Source organism: Poecilia formosa, unplaced genomic scaffold (genome assembly GCF_000485575.1).
Source record: "Poecilia formosa unplaced genomic scaffold, Poecilia_formosa-5.1.2 Scaffold34, whole genome shotgun sequence".
NCBI classification, from domain to species: domain Eukaryota; kingdom Metazoa; phylum Chordata; class Actinopteri; order Cyprinodontiformes; family Poeciliidae; genus Poecilia; species Poecilia formosa.
Genome location: NW_006799973.1, coordinates 1,541,679 through 1,562,501, shown reverse-complemented (window position 1 = coordinate 1,562,501; position 20,823 = coordinate 1,541,679). Strand labels below are relative to the sequence as shown.

Genomic DNA, 20,823 nt, shown 5'->3' with positions numbered 1-20,823 from the left:
AACAAGTGTAAAAGGCTGAAAAACAAAAAAATAGTGGTATTCACAACAATAGAACAAAACTGAGCAATACTAATAACATGAAACATGATCGGAGTTTAAGTTTGCCATCTGATTTGTGAAATCCAACTGCTTTTGCAGTTCTATTATGCTCAGACACACATTAATACTTTTTAACATTAGATCCATAATTTACATTGAAGACCTTAGGAAATGCTCTCTATTAAAGCTACTATAGATCTATACTTGTTTTTATTTAAAAATGATTATGTGCAGGGATTGTTCTGAGTCAAAAGTGAAGATAGAACACCATTTAAGTTCACTATGGCACTGTGCAAGAATACCTTACAGGTCCTATTTCAGCCATGTTGCTGGCATAGCCGGTCTGCCGTTACACATTTCCGTCTGTGCTTGGCAAACCTTCTGATTTGTTCATCGGAAGAAAACATGCATCTCAAAATACTTTATTCAGCTCTTATCTGTTTTAAAGTTAATTTTGTTGTAAATCTGCCCTTACACACATGAACTAAAGAGAAAATGCAAAGGCGCAAGTCAAACGCATGCCTCAAAATCGAGAAATTCACAGCGAAAGCTCATAGCAACGTTCACTGATATTAAGTGTCTCTAGCAGAGTAAATTAGTTGATACAAGCACCATTAACCTAATTTGCAGGGACAAAGCCTTAATGATCAGGTTGCTGATGCTTCTTGCGCTATTGTACAAAACTTAGAGGCGCACTGAGAAATTGCCTGTTTTTTTTTTTTTGTTTTGTTTTGTTTTTTTAGTCTGGACACAGAAAAATTTTTTTTTTGTTTTGTTTTGTTTTTTTAGTCTGGACACAGAAAAATGGGACACTTTTTTTGGTCAGTGAATGCACCACACCCAAGCGCTGCCAGCTTGCAGTAGCAACAAAAATCTTCGGCGTGAGAGTTGCCGAGAAAATGCATCCACCGAGGTAAAAACAGAGAGAAAGCGCATAACATGAAGGAAAGAAGCTGTTTAACAAAAGGAAACCATTTTCCATAGATTTATGTCAACTGTCCATAGAGGTTGCCACAACAGAAAGCTACACTTGGGCTAGATGCTGGTCATTTCATGTTACTGCTGTTTTGATTTGATCATTCTGTACAAAAACAAACCCTCCACAGGCGGGAGGGTTTGTTCCAACCTTGGGAATATTTTTATAAAGTTGGCAAAGGCGAACAGACACAGAACCAATGTTATACTTTAACAGGAATGCTAAATGCGTAACAGTAATGTTTATACTTCTGAGCCTCTGACATGCTGTTGGAAAATGCCAGATTTAAGTTTAAGACCCATATTTTCTAGGGAATGCCCAAAGAGTCTAGGTAACCATGGTACAGGTGCCAACACCTGATACCACACAGAAAAGGTCATTTAAACTGTGAACTCTTATTATCCTATATTAAATTAACATCCTGTTGAACAGCAACTGCTCTCTCACAAACGGTGACATTGCCTCTGCTCCCAATATACACAAGCTACGGCTAATCGCAGTGAGAAAGCTTGAAAAGAATATTTTGAATGCTGTTATTTATGGTTCTTAAAAAAAAAAAAAAGAACTCAGAATCTGATAAAACTGAGAAAAGCAAAGCTTTACAAAAATCAGTGCTCGGAAATCAGCCACATATTTCAGATCGATGCATCGCTAACAAATCAGTTGTGGATCCAAAAGCGTCAGGGGAAAAGAAACCAGACGAAGGTCTTAAAATGGAAATATTTCAGTTCTTGGTCTTATTTACAATTTTTAGGAAAGAGACAGAGAAAGGCAACTTTAGATTTATCAGATGGCTCCTGTGCAAGTTCTGCTGTAATTTTTAGCGTAAACATTGATTTGGCACATTAAACTCTGCTGTAGTATACACATGATAAAAAGCTAGATGGATGACTTTGCAGATTTGCAATAATACACAGGGGCTTTAATTCAGTGCAGAACATTACCTCTGTACTGGATAAAGTGGTCAAAGACGAGAGGAATACTACACTGAATCTGCATGCAAACATACTTTTTTTTTTTTCTTTTTGAAACGATGCAATACATTCTCACACAGACAAACACACCTGCGCACAATAAACTAAACAAAGCCCTGTTGCAAAGGCAAATCGGCAGCTGAATTAATCCTGTGCTTTTGGATTTGGTTCATAGTTTAACTGAGAGAGGCGACGGCAGCCAATCACTGCGCGGCCTGCTTGGCTCGCTTGGTGTGGCACTTCATGCACAGGATCTTGCCGTCCAGCGGGTAACAGCCGTTTTCATCTGCCTCGATGGAGAGAGGGCGAGTGCAGTCCTGGGGAGCGAATAACATGTTTTAACTTCCTCCAGAATATGGTTCTACTTAAAGGAGATGCTGATCATTAAACGCCTTACCTCACAGCGGTAACACTTGAGGTGGAAGTTTTTATCGAGGGCCACCACTCTGACCGTTTCCTCGCTGCCGGGGTCGGGAATAATGGGTTCGTTACAGCTCACACACAGAGGAGAGAAACGTCTGCCAGGGAGCGACGCAGAGGGTGTTGGTTATTTCTCATGGATTCACAGTAAAACATTATAAAGCACAAAGACAGCCAATAACTGATCTTAAATAAAATTTGATTCAGAGACAAAAAAAAAAATCCTCCTAATTGAAAAGAGCTCAAATTTGAATCCTGTCTTCATGTTTCAGCTGCTTTCCACAATATCTATGCCAGATTCGACTATCCACACACCTCTTTTTCATAAGAATCTCCCCCCGCCCACCAAAAGCACATAACACTGAGTTACTGTTGTAAGAGTTTTCAGGCACCTGTGGTAATCCTGCACACAGTAGGGATTGTTGTTGTCGTCAGTGATAAATGGTGCGCCCTCCAGTACGCAGGAGCAGGTGCTGCAGCGGAAACAGTGGGCATGGAAACACTGTCCCACAGCCTTCAGCACACGGTCAGTGATTCTCTCCCCGCACCGAGAGCAGACGGCCAGGGAATTCTAATGAGCACAAAATAAAATTAAACAAGGAAACTCATGAATGTGCTGAGCGTTTAGCCGTTTTTACAAAGAAAAAATACTAAAACCTTGACGAGCTTCATAAAGTGGGACCTATTAAGTTGCAAAACCAAAAACGATTACATCAACCTTTTGACTTTTTTTTTTTCCCTAGCCTGCTACATTTTAATTTTACAGAGGAGTTGACACAACAACTCATCTGTGTATGCTGCATATGAACTGTGCCTCCTCACCACATAACAGTCTTCACATTGTGGCGTGCCGTCCCTGTCATAGAACTGCATGCCCTGCAGGGGGCGATGGCAGCTCATGCAACAGAAGCAGTTGGAGTGGAAGAGTTTGTCCATGGCCCTCACCGCTGGCTGCGTACGGGACAGAGCCTCGCCACACTTCCCACAAACCTCTGAGGAAAAACCAGAAGATGTACAAACAAGTAGAAGAAAAACATTCTTCGTTGACAGAGATGAGCTTCTAATCACTACTGCTTGTTTTTAGTGTCATAAACTGTTGGGCACAGATGCAGTAGGCTCATTTAAACTCTTAAGACACACATCTGATGCTTTTAAACACTACAACAATTTTTTTAAATTATTCATAGGAAATATTGATGAACCTCCTGCTTGAATCTGTTCCAAAACATTTAATCAAAAGCTGCTTAATGACTGCAATGAATGAAAACGACATCTGCCATTCATCTACATTAGTACTGATAATCACGGTGCGAAGCAGACATAAAGTTTAATGATTTTCTAATCAGCGTGGAAAATAGCTGCATGAGAAGAGAGGAGTGATTAATGTCTCCGTTTGTGAAACACAGTTGTACCTGTTGGAGGGGAGGTGATGATGGGGGCTTGTTTGTCCATGTTTTTAATGAAGTCCTGGGTCATTCTCTCCAGCTCCTCCACTTCCTTCATGTTTAGTGGGACGCCACCGCCAGGAATGGAAACTGGGCCAGGAGGTGACGGCTGTCCACACCAAAACAGAAAAACGCATGAAGTACAAATGGCGCTTTGGTAGTTTTATAGATTATGACCAAAACACACAACTGAATTTATGCTCAAACATTATTTAAATGCAGTCACTGGCAAAAAAAATGTAATTGTAGGAGGGGCAACCAGATCTCATCTTACAAGATCTTGCGATATTATTTCTCGTGGAGGCGACAACCGTCTTACGAGAACTAGCCAGTTGCAGTCAGCGTGGCTTCGCCTGGTGAACTTGTAAGAGAAGACGTCCCGACTATCCTTAAATCATTTTTTGGCAGCTTTTTGTATTTTTGGCAGAAATAATAAATTGCAAAAGCGTAATGGAGGAAACATGAACAACATTTAAGCACTGCAAGTTGTTCAGACCCCCCAGGAGGCAGACAGCGTCGCTATAACAACCAATGGCTGGACGTCTAGAAGTACATTGAGCAACATCCTATCAATATCAGCTGGGAAATGGGTTTTTTACTGCAGACCATGCATAGTTGAAACACTGACCAAAGGTCTCAAGAGACAAAAATAAATCAGAAAAAGATAAGCAGTTTGTTGATTTTTTTTGTGGCACAAAAAAGGCTTTTTACAGGATAACTGTTTTCTCAAGTGTTACTAAAATCTCATCTCGTCTTGAGAGTTTTAGGCATCATTGTAACTACTAAAACTAAAGCACAGCATGCTCAACAATTATTGTCCACTCTAGTGAAGCTGTGTGAAAAGCTTTAAAATCAATCTTTAAACTGCAGTAAAATATATGGTAAAGTTCAACTTTTAATCCGAGCACATTCCTGATAGTCGTCGATGTATGTTGGATGCCTGGTTCCAAACAGTTGGATATCCAAAGCTGCTACACTTTCCCATCATTCTCTTCTGTTTAATTGGATATCAGAAAAAGTGCTGGAGTGACAACTAATGCAGTTGTTGCCATTCCTTAGGGTGGCACATTCTCAGTAAGACATGACAATGAAATTGCAAAAAATATTGACAGTTAACACAAACGCTCCTACAGTTGCAGACAGCCATTTAAAACATAAGAAATTTAAAACTGAAATTGTGATTCACAATGCGAGGTGAGGACCTCAAATTACCTTGCCATCACCCACAACCTCTCTGCAAGCTTTACCGTTAGAAAAACGGCATTATTTAGTGAGAGATTATTTCACTGCAATAAAAAGACAGCTTTATCTTAAGGATTTCTACCAGGGGTCCTGTACCTAAACCGGTTTGTTGAACAGTACATCCGAAGCAAAAAGCAGGAACGTACCGTTGACGAAGGGCTTGTTTTCATTGGCTGGCTGAAGGAGGATGGTGGAGATGTCTTGGCCTTGGGTTGAGGAGGAGGCACAGCAGCAGGAAGGTTTTGGTTTGCATTCCCCTGACTCCCAAAGGGAGAAGTCTTTATGTGATTAGGTGCTACAGGAGCAGTAGCGTAATTTGGTGGAGCAGGAGGTCCTGGTGGAGCTGCTGGTGGTGGTGGGAAGGAGATGGTGGCTGTGGGAGGAGAAGGTTTTGGTGCGCTGTTTACTGGAGTGGCTGCTTGGTTCAGGTTCTGGTTGATCTTTTGCGCCAGCGAAGAGGACGACGTCGTCATCCTCCCTCCGAACTTTGGAGCCACGGCAGGCGGCTTGGTGAAAGGCTGGGCGCCGGGGCTCGTTCTGGCCTTGAGTTCCTCCGCCCAGGGAGCAGGAGGGGGCCGGTCCCCCATCTCAGGAGGTGGAAGGAAAGAGAGGGCTGGTTTGGGAGCAGTTGGAGGAGCACCTGGAGGCTTGGTTGCTGGTGCAGATGAATACTGACTTGGTGTCTGCGGATGATCATCAACAACAAAACCCTGAATTTATAGACTCTGATGCAAGTAGATCCCCACACACACACACAAAGAAATCATGTTTTTAAAGGTGACCAATTATGCTTTCTTGAACAGGTTAGGATAGGTTATGGGCTACACAAATAATTTTTAGATAATGAGATTTCAGTTTTGTCACTCATGCTTATTTTGAGCCCATTTCCAGAATGAGCTGTTTTACGGCGTCTTGTCACTTTAAATCCAAATAATCTGCTGCTGGCCTCTCCTACCCCAAACTCAACATTTACACTTGCATGTGAAAATGGCTGCAAAAAGATGCGCAGTTATACAACCGTAAATGTTTGAAAAGCAGAACTGGAGCCTCCTCCACAACCAACAAGAATGCAGCAGGTGGTTTCTGGATGGTGAGTCAACAACAAAACACTCGTCTTTTCTAGTAAACATCGCACAGCTTATACAGCTGTAAAACCAGCTGACCAAATGTGCTGGAGCTGCTAGGTAATGGGCAGTGTTTTCTGATTTGTGACAGTGAGTCAACAGTTTTTTTTTTAAACAGTTCACTTTCCAGACTCCAAAAACCTTTAACTTATTCAACTTATTAGTGTCTGAGTGTTTTTTTAAGCATTTGGGTTGTTTTTAGAAGCTGTAGAAACCCAAATGGAAGTACAAAAATACACAGAATGTCAAGTTTGCATAATAGGTCCCCATTCATATTAAAGCTATTGGAGTTAAATTTCTATTTACCATATTTAAAATTCAGCACAGGGAAGTTAATATCTGCTGTATAAGCCCCCCAGACTAACACACTTCAGGCAGACACCTTTATTACACCAAATCTGATACACTGATTAAACTAAAAACCTAAAAGAGCCTCACAGTTTGAGCTTATCAGAAGTACTTTATCTTTCTGACATTTATTTTGTGGTTTGGGGCCAATGTTATTCTACTGTGATTCAGTACCTCCCAGTCAGATGAAACACTCCATTTATGGCCCTCTTACAGAGACTCTGGCAGCACACTCTGGCTCAATCACACCCTAACGCTCTCAGTTCGCCTCACTGTGCATCACTCTTCCTTTCCGCATGAAGCTCCTCTCTCAGTATGAATCACCAGTAACTTTACTTTTTTTTTTTTGGGTTTTTCTCTTTCAATCTTGTGAGTCATGTGTGCATTTCCCTTCATGAGCTTTTCAAGCTGAGCAGATGAGTGACTTTTGAAAATCTCCAAACAATTGCCACTGACCAAACTTGGTTTAACTTTTCACTGTGAAACTCAGTTTTTTCCCCCCATTGTTATTCCTCTTGAGCCTGCTGCCCTTTTACTTCTTTGTTTCTCTTTATTTTGCTGGAGCTTAAACATCAATTCCTGCTGTTTCTCAAGTGTTTTAGAGACCCTCGCCCCCACCCATTGTCTGTGCAATGTACCTTGGGACTGAAAGATGCTCTAGTTTCCAACATCTCAGTCAGAGAACCAAGTTTCTTGTCAAAGTTCGTCTGTTTCTCCATTTGTCTCTGATGAAGGAAAGAAAGAGGTGAAAAATTACAAAAAGTACATTTATTGACTCCAATTTCAATTTACAGACAAAATTAGGATTTTAGGAACCATAGTGGTTCCTAAAAAAAAAAAAAAAAAAATTCAGTCAGTCCATCAGTCCTCAAAGGTGGAATATGTTGTATGTTTACGATATTTAAACACAGTTTCAATAAAGCAACGTTTAATTACGAGGCCTCTGCAGAATTGAATGAAATTCTGAGTAGGCAATTCAAACATTTAATCAGAGCAGAGACTTAACTAAAATCTGCATGACATCATCCACTTTTGAGGAATGTAGCTCGACACCACTGGGTTAGATGAATGCATGCGTTTCACACAGAGTTTACGGCCACTGAGTGGCAAGAAGAAACCTGGCTAAATGAGAACAGGTTGATCGGAGAAGAAAAAAATCATCACTAGACATGATACGAGCTGCTCTGCAAATGGCCAAGAAAATAAATTAGGCATAAAACAGGGGCAGACTTCCATAGAGTAAAGTTTGTCTTCAGTATTTGTCAGTAAAATAGTTACTCATTACAATATTTTTGGCTCACATTGACAACAGTGATGTAAAATATGAAGTACTTGTTCACCCCTGCAAAAGTAAGCGAGAAAACGCACAAGCAAACAGAACATCTTGTCAGATTACAGCCTGAGCACACACTCAGACTTTAGATTTTTTTCAATTTATTAAAAAGAAAACTGTTTGTAAATTCAAGCCACCATATAAACAAAATTCATCCAATAAAGTAGAATAATTCCTGTCTGGATTTTAATTTGCATCAAAAATTTACTACTTGGTCATTAAAATGTGTTTTGAGAACAACCATCCTTTATTTAAAATGAAAATAAAAAGGATACTTTGTCTTTATCTGAAAAGTGTGGTGTGAATTTGTGTTGAATCTCCCTTAATCTGATAGCACTTTAGATCCAGTGCAACAAACTGATGTGACCGACTGCCTACTTCGTAAATGACCTAACGTAAGTTGTGGGGTTTAAAAAAAAAAAATAATCAAGACAGAAAATCTCCAGGTCATCTACAGACTAAATAACATAAACCAAATGCTTTCCAGTCTACAGACTGACAAAGCACCAGACTGAAGCAAAGTGACTCACCTGTGAGTTCCCAGCAGCATTTGGAAAACTTGAACTGGAAGCAGGAAGAGGTGGAGGTGGTGGGGGAGGAGGGGGAGAGGGACAGCTGGGTGGACAGGCCGCCTCCTCAGGGGGAGCCGGGAGGGGGAGGTCATCGGCCACCGGAGGCGGAGCAGGAAAAGCGGGGGCATCGGAGGCAGGAGGTGGGATGTTACATTCAGGGGGAGGGGCTGGCAGATCGTCATCCAATGGAGGAGGAGGAGGAGGAGGGAAGTCTGATAAAAGTGAGAAGGGGTTGAGTAAAACAAGGCATCAGGGGCCATACCACACAGTATTTTTTTAATGCATGGTCATCTAGTTCTACATCAGAGTGATTGACATATTTTAATTCAAAAACAATAAAATCAAAATATATTGATCTCAAAAATCTGATTTATTCAAAGCAATTCAACTTTTCAATCCGCTTACTGGAAGCTTAAAATAATAATAATAAAAAAAATACAAATACTTTAAAAACAGAAGATGCTTTGTATAGTCTAGATAACTAGAAGTGTAAATGCTGGAAGAGTTTCTTCCTCCTTCTGGTCTCACTTTTGAACCTGTAGCTCACACGTTCGTAGGGAACTCAAGTTACTGGGTTGGGCCAGACAATATAAGTGTACAATGAAAGACTGGGGGACATCGTGTATGCCGATTGGTTGATGACATCAACAGTGCACAGGAGCCCCAAAGTTTCCACCACAAGCTGCATGCATTTGTAAAATTCTCCATAAAAACAACCGTTGCTAGCAAAACACAGGAAAAACAAACACAAACATAACAAAAGAAAACTAAAGCAATGCCCAACATTTACAGAATGGAAACGACCTACTTGTATTTATCCCAATCTCAAGCCTGTGTAATTTTCTTGTATATTTTCAAAAGTTATGTTTACATGCTGCGTCAATTACACCAACCGCACACAAGAAGTACTGAAAAAAAAAGCTGCTGCCACGGGGAAGAGAGAGATTAAATAATGCAAATACCATCAGAGAGCGACGAGGGCGGCGGAGGCATGTCTCCAACACGACCAATCACAGCCGTCCCTACGGGTGTCGGTGATGGGGCCGAGGGAGGGGTCTGACTTTTGGGCCTTGGCGGAGCCACAGAAGCAAACTTCTTGGGCTGGTTGTAGAAAGACGGAGTGGTGACTTTGAAGTTCAGAGATGATGTCACCACAAGCGGCTTGCTGCCGTTGGAGTCGTCCATTTTGTGGATTTATCTGAGGACAAACGGCGAGAAGCAAAATAAGCAACCGATAAACACACAGGATTGTTTTAATTCATCTCACAGCGGCAGGCTGGAGGTGAGCTCAGACTGCTTCACCATCCCCACACCCGAAGATTAAACCAATATTTATCAGCTGACAAATGCCACAGGGTTCGCATTCCTCTGGAGAATATACACGTCAGGCGTCGAGCTGTGAGAACAGTGGGGATGACGCATCAGTGAAACATTTGGCATGCAAACTGCACACTAATGCATACCAGCTTTAGAGGCTGCATCACCAGCACAACTCAGATGTTACGAAAAGATGTCGGGAATGCATTCAAAGTGACAAGGTTTTTCTATTTGTTGCATTTTGAAATGAAATACTCATATCATCATACCTATAAAGTTTGTTTGAGATTTTAATTTATTATCTTGGTTAAAAGTGTCTCGATACCCAACATAAAAGTAATAAGTCTTCCCATGTCTTAAAATGTTCTACTTTAATTAAAAGAGCATAATAAAAAGGAAGTATGAACCATCTCTCAGGTTAGAGTTACCTAAATACAAGAACTGTGCAGACAGTTTCCAATGAAGTGAGAAAAAACAAAGTGTGTGATGGTCTTTAATTGGCTTATAAACTCCCAGATGCTGGAGGTAATTTACAATGTGTAGCACCCGGCCATTTACAGAGTCATAAAGCTCAGCAAAAGTAACGTTTCTGAGAACAGCCACTTTCCATAAGTAATGATCATCACCAAATCACCAAGGCATTTTCACGCGAGTCGCATCACAAACAGAGAGAGAAAAAAAGTTGTACCAAACACTCTGGTGGCTAAACAAGTTGTTGACATCATTTCAGTGACGCTTTCAAGAGTTCTTGGGGAGTTTGAATACGCCGCTGTGAAGAACGCCTGCATGAACTTTCCCCAGAAGCGGGGTTGTTTGTACGGTTGCCCCATGTGACCCTTCAGTACCACCAAAACCCACATGTGGACACCGACATCCGTTCAGGAAACTGCCTGCACTTCCACATAGCAACAGATTGCAACACAACATCACACAGGAGGTAAACTAGAACAGCCATCGATGGGTTCAAGAAACAGGATCTTGACTTTCAATGAAGCCTTTGACAGATCATATCTGATGAACGCCACGGTCACGACCGGAGAAGGAACGAGTGAACACAAGGAAACAATTAGTCAAAGTGAGGTCAACATAATCATCATATTTATTTTCTGTCTTAGCTCAAGCAAATCAACGCCAATGTTCCCTTAAATGTGACTCACTAAAGAAAAGAAAGGGGCCATTTTCAGTCATTCATAATTGCAAACAACAGCCCAAAGCATTTTATATGAGTGTGAGACCAGAGTAGCATTATTTGGTAACCAGACACAGGCTTTCAGAGAGTCACTATTGAATGGCTATTACATAACAGACATGACATAGTTATATACATATTTAGTGCATGAAGTCTGCCTTTCTGGTCCAAGTCCCTTATAAAATCAATTCGAAACACCTTATAGGCAAAAAGGCCTGTCATTGTCCTGCATGGGGCTTGGAGTGAATTGTTTAACCAACTAAATATTAATGTAAAAGAATGCTAGAAGTGGTACCATTAATGTGTGAATATTGGATGTATAGCAAATGTAAGAAAAAAATAAAAGTAAAAAAAAAATAAAAAATCTCTGAAAACTTCAATAACTGTAAGAGAACATATTTTTTGTTACGAGAAAACTGTCCTCTTCTGGTGTAGCCAATTAGGTTTATTCATGTTGCACCACAACATAAGTCATCCCAAGATGCTTTACAAGTGAGGAGTTTCAACACAGCGCTTTAGAGGGTGTCAGAAGAAAATAAATTACTCATCGGGGTTTTCTTAATGGCAGAAGAGTTAGGACCTTGGGAGCATTCTTTCTCAATATTAAAAATGTTTTCTATCCTTGTTGCTTTTTGATGGGACACACTCAACTCTTCAAAGTTCTCAGAGCGAAATAAAACCGTACAGTTCAGAGGAGAGTTTGTTTTCTGTGTCAGCATTCATCAAAAAACAGTTTTAACCTTATATGTCCGAGCTAAAGCCAAGTTGTTTCACAGGTGTGTCAGCTGATGCACAGGACATTGGGTAAGACTTCCTACAATGAATCATGGAATTTCAGAAACATTGGCTGCTCAAATGTCCACCACTTGGCAACTCGCGGCACCAACTTGCTACAACTACAACAATACAAGGAATTAATTGCAGTACTTTAACTCGAGACTTTAACATCTGGAAACATGTTTCAGGTTAAACATCTGGAAACAGGGCAGTTCAAATCAACTTTGGGGGAAGAAGACTTGTTTTAATCTTTCCTTCTGCTCCAGTCTAAACACTGGAATGGACAAAAGCCTTATGTCATTGTAAATGATGATGAGGAACTTCCAAGGCGATAACGTGCGCAAATATGCTCCATACTTCCTCAAACACTAAAGCATTTAAAACTTTCACCTGGTTTTGGGTACCTTTATGAGAAGCAGGCCTTTTCTATAATCCTTGAACTTGAAATCCTTTTTTAAAATGCAGCTACCTTTTAACTGTTTCCACGTGTGTCCTTATTGTTGGAATTGCTGTAACCTTTGAGAAATTTGTGGGAGTCTGCTGAATCACCATTCTCTGAAATCTCCTTGAACAAACTAATGTCTTCTTCTGCTGACGAGCTTTTTGGAGCTGCTGATTTCATTTCTAGCAGGATTTGGCGTGGTATCTCTGTAGATGGGTGGACAGCAAAATTGTCTGACCTGAACCCTATAAAGAGTCTATGGGGTCAAGAAGATGCTGAGAGACACCATACCCAACAATGTGGATGACCTGAAGATCACCATTAAAATAACCCTGGTTTTCTTAAAACCTCAGCAGAACCACAAGATGATCACCTACATACCACACCGTTTCTTTAACTTACGCAAAAGAAACCCCGGAAAATGGACACACTTTTTAGTGGCTCAACATTTCCATATACCAAAAATTATAGCTTCATAACTAATCAGAATTCTAACAATATCAATAAAATCACAATTGAAAGAACTGACTGATTGCAATGCAAAAAGTTATATTTCAATGGCTGTGCATTAAAAGGTTTTTCTTTCCAGTAATACATTTGGTCACCTGAAAAGACTTTCAGTGTCTAACCACAACTAATTTGTAAGGTTTTAGCCATCAAGATTGTAAAGTTCACTGTGGCAATTAAGAAACAGTGAGGAAAATGTTGGTTAATTGCGATCAAAAGGAATCTTGGGGTTTCATAAGCTGCAAGCCATCAAAAATGAAGATGAATGCAATAAATTAAGTTTTCCCTGATGTTTTAATTGACTATGCATCTGTAGAATTGCCGGAAAATAAATGCAAAAAGGTGAAATTAGCAAAACGGAATAGAGGACAGGTGCTGAGCACCAACTTGTAAAGCTGCTGTCAATGTGTTCTGTATCAAGACCTACTTGATTTAAAATGAAGAGGACTTCTATCAACAGAGCACTCCAGCAAGAACACTTAAATCTATTATAGGCGAGTGCTTAACAGGGATAGTACCGACTGTGATTTGGTCCTGTAATCAGAGTACTGAAGCCTCTTTGTCTCCGAGAGACAAAAGTCCTTTTAATTATTCAACAAGAACGATAACTTGTGGCAAGGTTTCATCTTCCCCCACGACGCAGTCCAAAGGGATTCAGTCTGGTGAGATCAGCTACACTCTCAACCTCAGACGGTCTTACAAATGTATCCTGAAACCTGATGCCTCAGAGGAGACCCTCTGCTGAAGAACATTTCTGGCACAACGGCTCGATGACATCACTGTTTTTGTCTTTTCCGCTCCCATGTAATCAACTCTCCCAGTCCCTTTGCAGCTCCACTCTGTTATTTTTATTCCTATAAAGAACAGAAAATGTCTGACATTGTGGTTTCCTTTTACAACTGGAGATGCAGATTAACGTTCTGTGGCAGAGCATAACTTTTTTTTTTTTTTCTCTAATCTCCTTCCTCAGCCTCTAATTCAAGTCTCACCCACTACTTGAACTGAATGACATCACTCGAGACTGCATTCAATCATAGCTACCCTACAGCTGTAATGGGGGATGGATTCAAGAGGCTTTCTGAAGGGCCCCCAAACTGAAACCACAGAGGCAGAGCAGTCAGTTTTCACAAACTAGAAAACTGTGCCTCAACAGGGTTTGAACACAAACACCATCCGTTTCATAAATTGTATAACTTGTACATCCTTTTCCTCCCTCAATGTCTAACAATAAATCAGACAAAACCGTCCTGTTCCAGGTCATTTAGGATTATCAAAATTACTTCCATTTACTAAATTCCAGAATAATTATGGAGTAAGAATTTTTTTTAGTACCTAGTTTAAATTCACAAATTTATATACCCCGAGATCACTATGCTTTCATGAAAACCAGGATGACTTTGTCAGTGACGTATGTTTTACATCAAAGAGATGAACGCGTTCTGGTATGAAATGTGTATTCTAACGCCAGAATAAAAGCAAAAGACCTTGTGATAATGCTGGCTGTCCTTTAGACAGAGTGTTATTATCCACAGTGAAACCATTACAGCCTAAAAGGCCACTCTGATAGGAAGAAGTCAGTAAAGTATGTAAAGTAATTCGGGGACAATGACCCCAAATTTTCAGAAATCTAACCATTTTACACCAGTTCTGTCCAGAGGAATGGGCCAAAATTCCAGTAAACATTTATAAGAATTTGTTTGGAAGTATACCTGAAATGTTTGACTCCATTGAAAAAAACAAATCTACTAAACAAGGACATGTATTTGGAGAATGTTACAAAAATATGTCAAGTAAGTAGAAATAATTTTGGTTAACCCAAGTGTCCTAAAACCAGAGATATTTAAAGATGTGGTTTCAGCTGTGTGACCGAAGATGACTAAAGAGCATCACTGCAGTCTTTAGGATGCTTGCAAAATTTGCTAGAATAAAACTGATTGACGGAAAGAATCTGGTGACTATATGAGTCAAAAAAATAGCTAAATACTGCAAATAAATTATGAAGTATAAGAGAACAAAACAAAAACAGGTTTAACAATGAGGTTATCTTGAAGTTATAATATTTCCAATCAATCATTTATAAATACCTAGTTATATCAAATTTCAATTTGTGACAGTATTTTCAGTCATTTCTTCCAGTATTGGTGGCCAGTGTGCGGCTACTGAAACTCCCCATTGTTCTAATGTTAATAACACACACGGTTTCTGGGAAAGCCTGTCTAGGCCGGGGGTCACTGCTGCCGGGACAAACGGCCCTTTTGAGCCCAGTCTTACAGGTCACTGGCTATGTATTGTGTTGCTACGCGGTATTTCTATTCACATTCATTAAAGCGGACATCTCAAACCTTGTAACATCAGCTACTGGATCCTGTATCCCACAGCTCCTCCCCTCTGTGTGCTTACACCAACACAGAGCGTAATGAAGGCCAACGCAGAGTCACAAGATTCCAACAGACGAAATCCAAGCAGCAGACAAGAAGCGCTTTCAGCCAGGGAGATGCTCTGAAATAACTTGTGTGTTTTGACTCATGAAAGCTACAATTAAGGAGAATTCCTCATTACCCTAGCCATCAGCAGAGCTACTCACCGTTTGTGTCAACATGTTTTATGTGACTCCCCACCAAATAAAGCACGAGAGTACTGAGGTACCCTGAGTACCGGGATAATGGATGTGCAACAACGGATCCAGCACCTCATATCAGAAGCTTCTCAAAGTAAGGTGTCCTTGAACACAGTTTGTTTACGGCAGCCCTGGATTGAGTCTTAAAAGAATTTGACAATGCCAAAGCTGGAGAAATCCTTTCCTAAAATACTGCATCTCTGAAAGCTTAAATTCCCCGTAATCTTCCGGTTCTTACTGCAAAATCCTGCAAACGCTTTATTCACTCCCCCCCACCCCAACATCAGACTAGATAAATTATTTAATAAAAATGGGAGAAAAATGTGTGAAACTGGTGAATCAGACCAAAAATGATTGTCTGCAGCTATGATGAAGTGATTAGCCAATCAGAATACACAACATCCAGTGCTTTAGCCATTTTGGTTTAGGTGGAAGTACACAAAAACTGAGTAGTATTTACAAAGACATGAAACCATCAACCTACATAGACGTCTGTTTACTAGGGTCAGGGTAAGAGTGAAAAACAATCTGTGGGTCTAAGAGCTGCAAGAAAATTGATCTGTATTTACAACCTGGAGTCAGCCCTGATAACTCATTAAACAAAAGACAAACCTCAAGCTCTTCCTACAATGGTAGTTTTTAACCACAGAGGTTAAAGCATCCATTTACTACACCAACGTGGGCACTCAATCATTTTATAAGGCAACTCTGACTGGGAGAAATGTACAAAATGCAGAAACAGCATTTCTTGATATTAAACAGTCATCACAAACACACCATATTATCAGCAGATAACAAAACCAGATTTACTATACCCATCATATGAACTAGATAAGTAAAAAAGCCAAATAAATATCCGAGTTTAATGAACAACTTCACAATTATTCCTCCAATACAGTTGCCTAGTCTGCAGTTGAGTGACAGGTCAGTTGTTTTTTCCTGAAATATTCTAATTATTCATAACAAATTACCTATAATCTCAACACAGCAATCAGCCAGTTAATGGGGAGATTAGTAAAACTAATGAGGTATCCCTGAACTCTGCGTTTTCTAGACGGTTTACTTCAGTTTGCACCATTTGCCAACTCGTGTCAACCACAACTGACATTTACTAAATACGTTCAAGTTCACTTGAAGTCAGACTCTGCACAGTTAAATACCTTACAGTCTACCCATTAATGGTAAGAATGAAAGACAAGAGAAGCGAGACAGATTACAAGTGTGTGAATGAGACGGAGACAGACGGAAGAGCAAACATGCTAGATGTACCGGTACTGATAGTGTTTGAACTTGAGCACCTGGGGTTAATCATCCAAAGAAATGTGGAGTGCACAGGAGGTGAAGACAAGAGGAGAGTTATGGTGGAGCGGGTGGAGACAAACGTCAAGGACAATAAATGTCTCTGCGAGGGTGAAATGGGAACGCTTACAAGATGTCGACACACACACACACACAAAAAAAAGAACTGAAACTGGAGCCATTTCAGGATTTGCCGTTTCAGGAGGTTGCGATTTCTTTCATATTAATTTGCTATAAATAAAAATGGTTTGGTCTTTGAGACTGAAGCTAAGCAGAGAGGAGCAAACTGGACTTCAACATTCTTAAAAAAATAAAGAAGGAAAACCATAGTGGTTTGATGAAATGCTACTTTATGAACCTTTAAACATTTGACTGAGCATTATGTGAACAAGGGATCATTATGTGAACAAGGGAGATGGAGGTTGGAGGATATGCATCTTAAAAAAAATAAAATTGCATTAAGCAAATGATTTATGCTTTTTAGCTACTTTAGATTTAAATCGGATAATACAAAATGCTTTACATGTTCTATTCTCACAACATATTTCACACAGAACGATCACTGGTGGTGCACCATGTCTTGCCCATCTGTCTTGCACAAATAATCACTGCCTTCTGTGTTTGTAATCACCTAATGGAAACATAAAAAGTTCATAAAATAGTATTTGCATGAAATACTGCAATGTTTTTGAGGTCAGAGTTGTTTAAAGACAATAGTCTGTTTTGGACTTTGGTCCTCCTGTCAGGATAAGCCTCTAGGAATGAGAGTTATCTACTGCAAGTAAAATATTGACACTGCATATATACTGTTTTTTTTATTAGAAGTGACATACAATAGAAAAGATTATAAATTAGTTTATCATTCATTTGGAGACAAATTCAGGCAACCAATGTTTGAGCATGTCCGGAGGAGAGATGGAGGATATATTAGGAAAAAGATTTTGAATACAAAGTTGCCAGGGAGGGAGGAGAATGAGAAAAGCACAGAGGAGGTTTGTGGATGTAGTACTGCGACAGGGAAAGATGCCAGAGATAGATTGAGATGGGATTTAGAGTTTCTGCTATCAAACCCTCCAAAGGAGGGGGCAGAAGCAAAATAATGTTCATATACCTGGTCTTCATTGGCTGACAACCAAACATCCCTTTAAAAAAAAAAAAAAAAGTATGGTGCAATGACAGGAAGTGAATTTACTGAAATTATACAAACCTCTATTATTACGATTCTACTGTTAACACTGGCAGAAAATGCACATACATTGTAAATGAGGTTGTATTTAATACTATTTGGTTATTTGTGACAGTCTAGAACAGCCAATGGACACAGCAAAAGCTTGTTTAGCATTTTAAAACGTCTCATTATATTATGGACGTAGCATTCCAACAACCCCCGGATTAATCTGACAGTAATCAACGCCTGTCAGCAAAAGCTCGGTGGTGGAAAACACTGCAGATAAACAGGAGCAGATACCACCATTAAACGCAGAGGTGATTCAAAGCAAACGTTTCATTAGCTGAAGCAGACTGGCTAGCAAAGCTAACGGTGCGTTCTTTTTTTTTTTAATGACTAAAATGAATCGTTAGTGTTAAATCTACCTTTGAAAACCGTTACCGTGACAACGGCATCTGTGCTCTTTCACAAAGCTACATTTTAACCGAGGTCTGAAGAATAACAGACACTCACCTCTGCCTTCCGGCTCGGACCGATCAATGAAACCACCGATTTCCACCTATAATAACGTTAGCAGGTCGGAGCACTCCGAGTCTGCACACACCCCACCACGTTTCCACTCGTTTCACGCTGTGGGTCAGTCGGTTTCGGTGGTTAACGCCGCCCCATTTTTTCCCCTTTTACCTCATATGGAAAAGTCACTGGTTTAGTGGTGTAAGCTCTCAATTATTAAATCCAGCTGCATGACTAGCTGCTTAGCATCTATAACTTCTTTTTCTTTTAAGCTGGCCTTCCTGTCGGAGCTTCCGCATAGCCATGCCTTTATCGTCGGTGTCCATCACCGTGTTGTATGGCAGGCTGTTTGTGTATATACTCTGATACTCTTGATAGCGGTCGCCTGCTAGTTTTACTACATGGTTCCACAAACAGTAATTTGCTCATGCTAATGATTGGTTGGTCACCTGCTGCACTAGTTTAAAGTGTACATAAAATTGTGCCAAGCATGAAATCCACAAAATACAGACAAGTCAAACCAGGACTGAATTAATCATCCAGTCAAGAATTACACTTTATTTACACACAGTTTTGACTTGTGAAATAACTTTGATTGTAAAAAAACAAAATACATCAGGCAGAGAGGAAGATTGTCGCCCAAGGTACCATTTATGCACTAAAAGGTTTAACTGGTTAGACCACTCTAGTTTCAGAAAATGCCAACTTTTATGCTTTCTGATGCACCAGTTGACCATCAAATAGTGAACAAATAGCATGCTTTGTATGAGGACATTTTGCTAAATGTCCCCATATATGTACACAGTCAACTAGCACAACCTAGAAATCCAGAAAACTGACTTGTAGAACCTAGAAATCACACAAATCGACAAAGTGCAGCTTACAAGTTCACTAGAGAGAGTACATCTGAAATATACACTGGTTAATTAGTTGACATTTGTGTAGTTCCAGTATTTCACAAACATGACTAAAAAGCTTCTGTCAGTAAGTGCATGTTTAAGCTGCACTAATTGACTATTTAGATTGAATTAGTTAACTCTTGCACATTTAAGGATCATATGTAAATGAGTGAGCAGAGATGGTGTTGAAAAGTTCACATGTTAGGATTTTGAACATGTGGTCAACTTTTCATGGCAGTCAGTGACTAGATTGGTCTAATGGTCAACTATTGCACAAAAAGAAGCCTACTAGTTGGGACTTTAGTGTCCCAAGACATGTGCTCTCAGTAGTTTATCAAGCTGCAAACAGTAACAAGTGAAAAAGACCATGATTTTTAATTTATGAGCAAATGTATAGCTAGTGGAGGGTAGTCACGAACTAGTTCTTGAATATTTACACATATGGCTTACCGTAGCCATGAGACTACACAGCATATTCAGGAAGACTTATTCTTATCCACTGAAAAGATGGGAACACCACCCACTATAAGCTTACTGTACTCTCTATTAGAAAATGTTGCTTGGAGGTAGATCCAAAGCGCCTATTTCCACAAAGATGACATTTCATTTCACGTATCAGAACCTGAAAATCTGCACCATCTCTATGCAGTCAAAAGACTTTACCTTATTAGGTAACCTGTTGCAATCTGATTCATAAGACAACAGTTCCTAAGTTGCTGAATGATTCGCTAGAAAAAAGCTTACCCTGTTATTACAGCTGCGGTATGGATCTCCCTTTAACTTCCCCTCTCTCTTCCTTTTGTTCTTATTCCTCTTCTCGGTCCAGAATGAGTAAGAGGTCGGAGCTTGTATCTGTAACACCAACTTCTCTTTCTCTCTTCCTCTCTCTGGTTACTAGACCCTCCCCCTGAGTTTTTCAGCATGGAAAAGGAATGACACCATCCTCCCAAACAAGTTCTTTCTCGTCTGACTTTGGCTCAGGACTTGTGTATTTCTGTGTAAACAGCACCCCTCTATCTCTCTCTCCGTCTTTCCCTGTTTCTGTATATGTGCTCATAAACGGTCCAGTCAGAACCACCTCCTTCTCTTCCTCTTTCTCCTCCTCCTCCTCCTCATCCTCCTCCTCCCCTTCCTTGTTCTTCTCCTCCAGCTCTCTCCTTTCTCTCTGGATTCTTACAGCATTCTTCATTCAATGACATCAACCCCCTTACCTCTCCATGTAAGGTCAGGCTGGGGGAATGAGGGAGCCCGGAGAGGGGGAGATAATGGGGACTTGATTAGATACAGACTCAGAAAGCGGTCAGGGCTTTAAACAAAAGGAGGTACAGTGGCTGAAGAAAATAAGTTCCACTCAGCCTGGACTGTGGAAACTATTTTTTATTTTTATTTTTTTGCTTTTATTTACTCTCAAAGAGTTCTTCAGCATTTTTTGGATTTTACTCCAAACCCCTCCTTCATGTGATAAATGATGACAAATGAATTATATAAAACTGTTTGTAAGCTCCTCCTCATAATTAGGATGTTGTCACCTTTAGCCTGGTGTTAATGTGAGACACCGCCCATCCTGTAAGCCAGCCCTATGTCTGACTGTATGTCCTACTCACACACACACACACACACAC

The 20,823-nt window shown here is 40.2% G+C and overlaps 1 protein-coding gene and 1 long non-coding RNA gene across 3 annotated transcripts in view; one reads left to right on the top strand and one right to left on the bottom strand.

Moving 5' to 3' along the window:
• Positions 1-798: 798 nt before the first annotated feature.
• On the bottom strand, positions 799-20,225 carry zyx (zyxin). Of its 2 annotated transcripts, none has more exons than XM_007550101.2 (10): positions 19,946-20,225; positions 9,436-9,671; positions 8,432-8,685; positions 7,207-7,293; positions 5,243-5,779; positions 3,822-3,963; positions 3,232-3,401; positions 2,802-2,980; positions 2,387-2,507; positions 799-2,306 (listed from the first exon to the last, which is right to left on the bottom strand). In XM_007550101.2, exons 2-10 carry the CDS (start codon positions 9,656-9,658, stop codon positions 2,193-2,195), a joined length of 1,827 nt encoding a protein of 608 aa, XP_007550163.1. In that variant the 5' UTR covers positions 9,659-9,671; positions 19,946-20,225; the 3' UTR covers positions 799-2,192. The 2 variants fall into 2 exon arrangements, with proteins under 2 accessions (XP_007550163.1, XP_007550162.1); XM_007550100.2 differs by lacking the exon at positions 19,946-20,225 and adding an exon at positions 18,303-18,477.
• LOC103136724 (uncharacterized) overlaps positions 18,420-20,823 on the top strand; it is an 8,834-nt gene continuing 6,430 nt past the window's right edge. The window contains exon 1 of the long non-coding RNA XR_001661846.1: positions 18,420-18,498. This is a non-coding gene — a long non-coding RNA (uncharacterized LOC103136724). The remainder of the gene's footprint in view (positions 18,499-20,823) is intronic.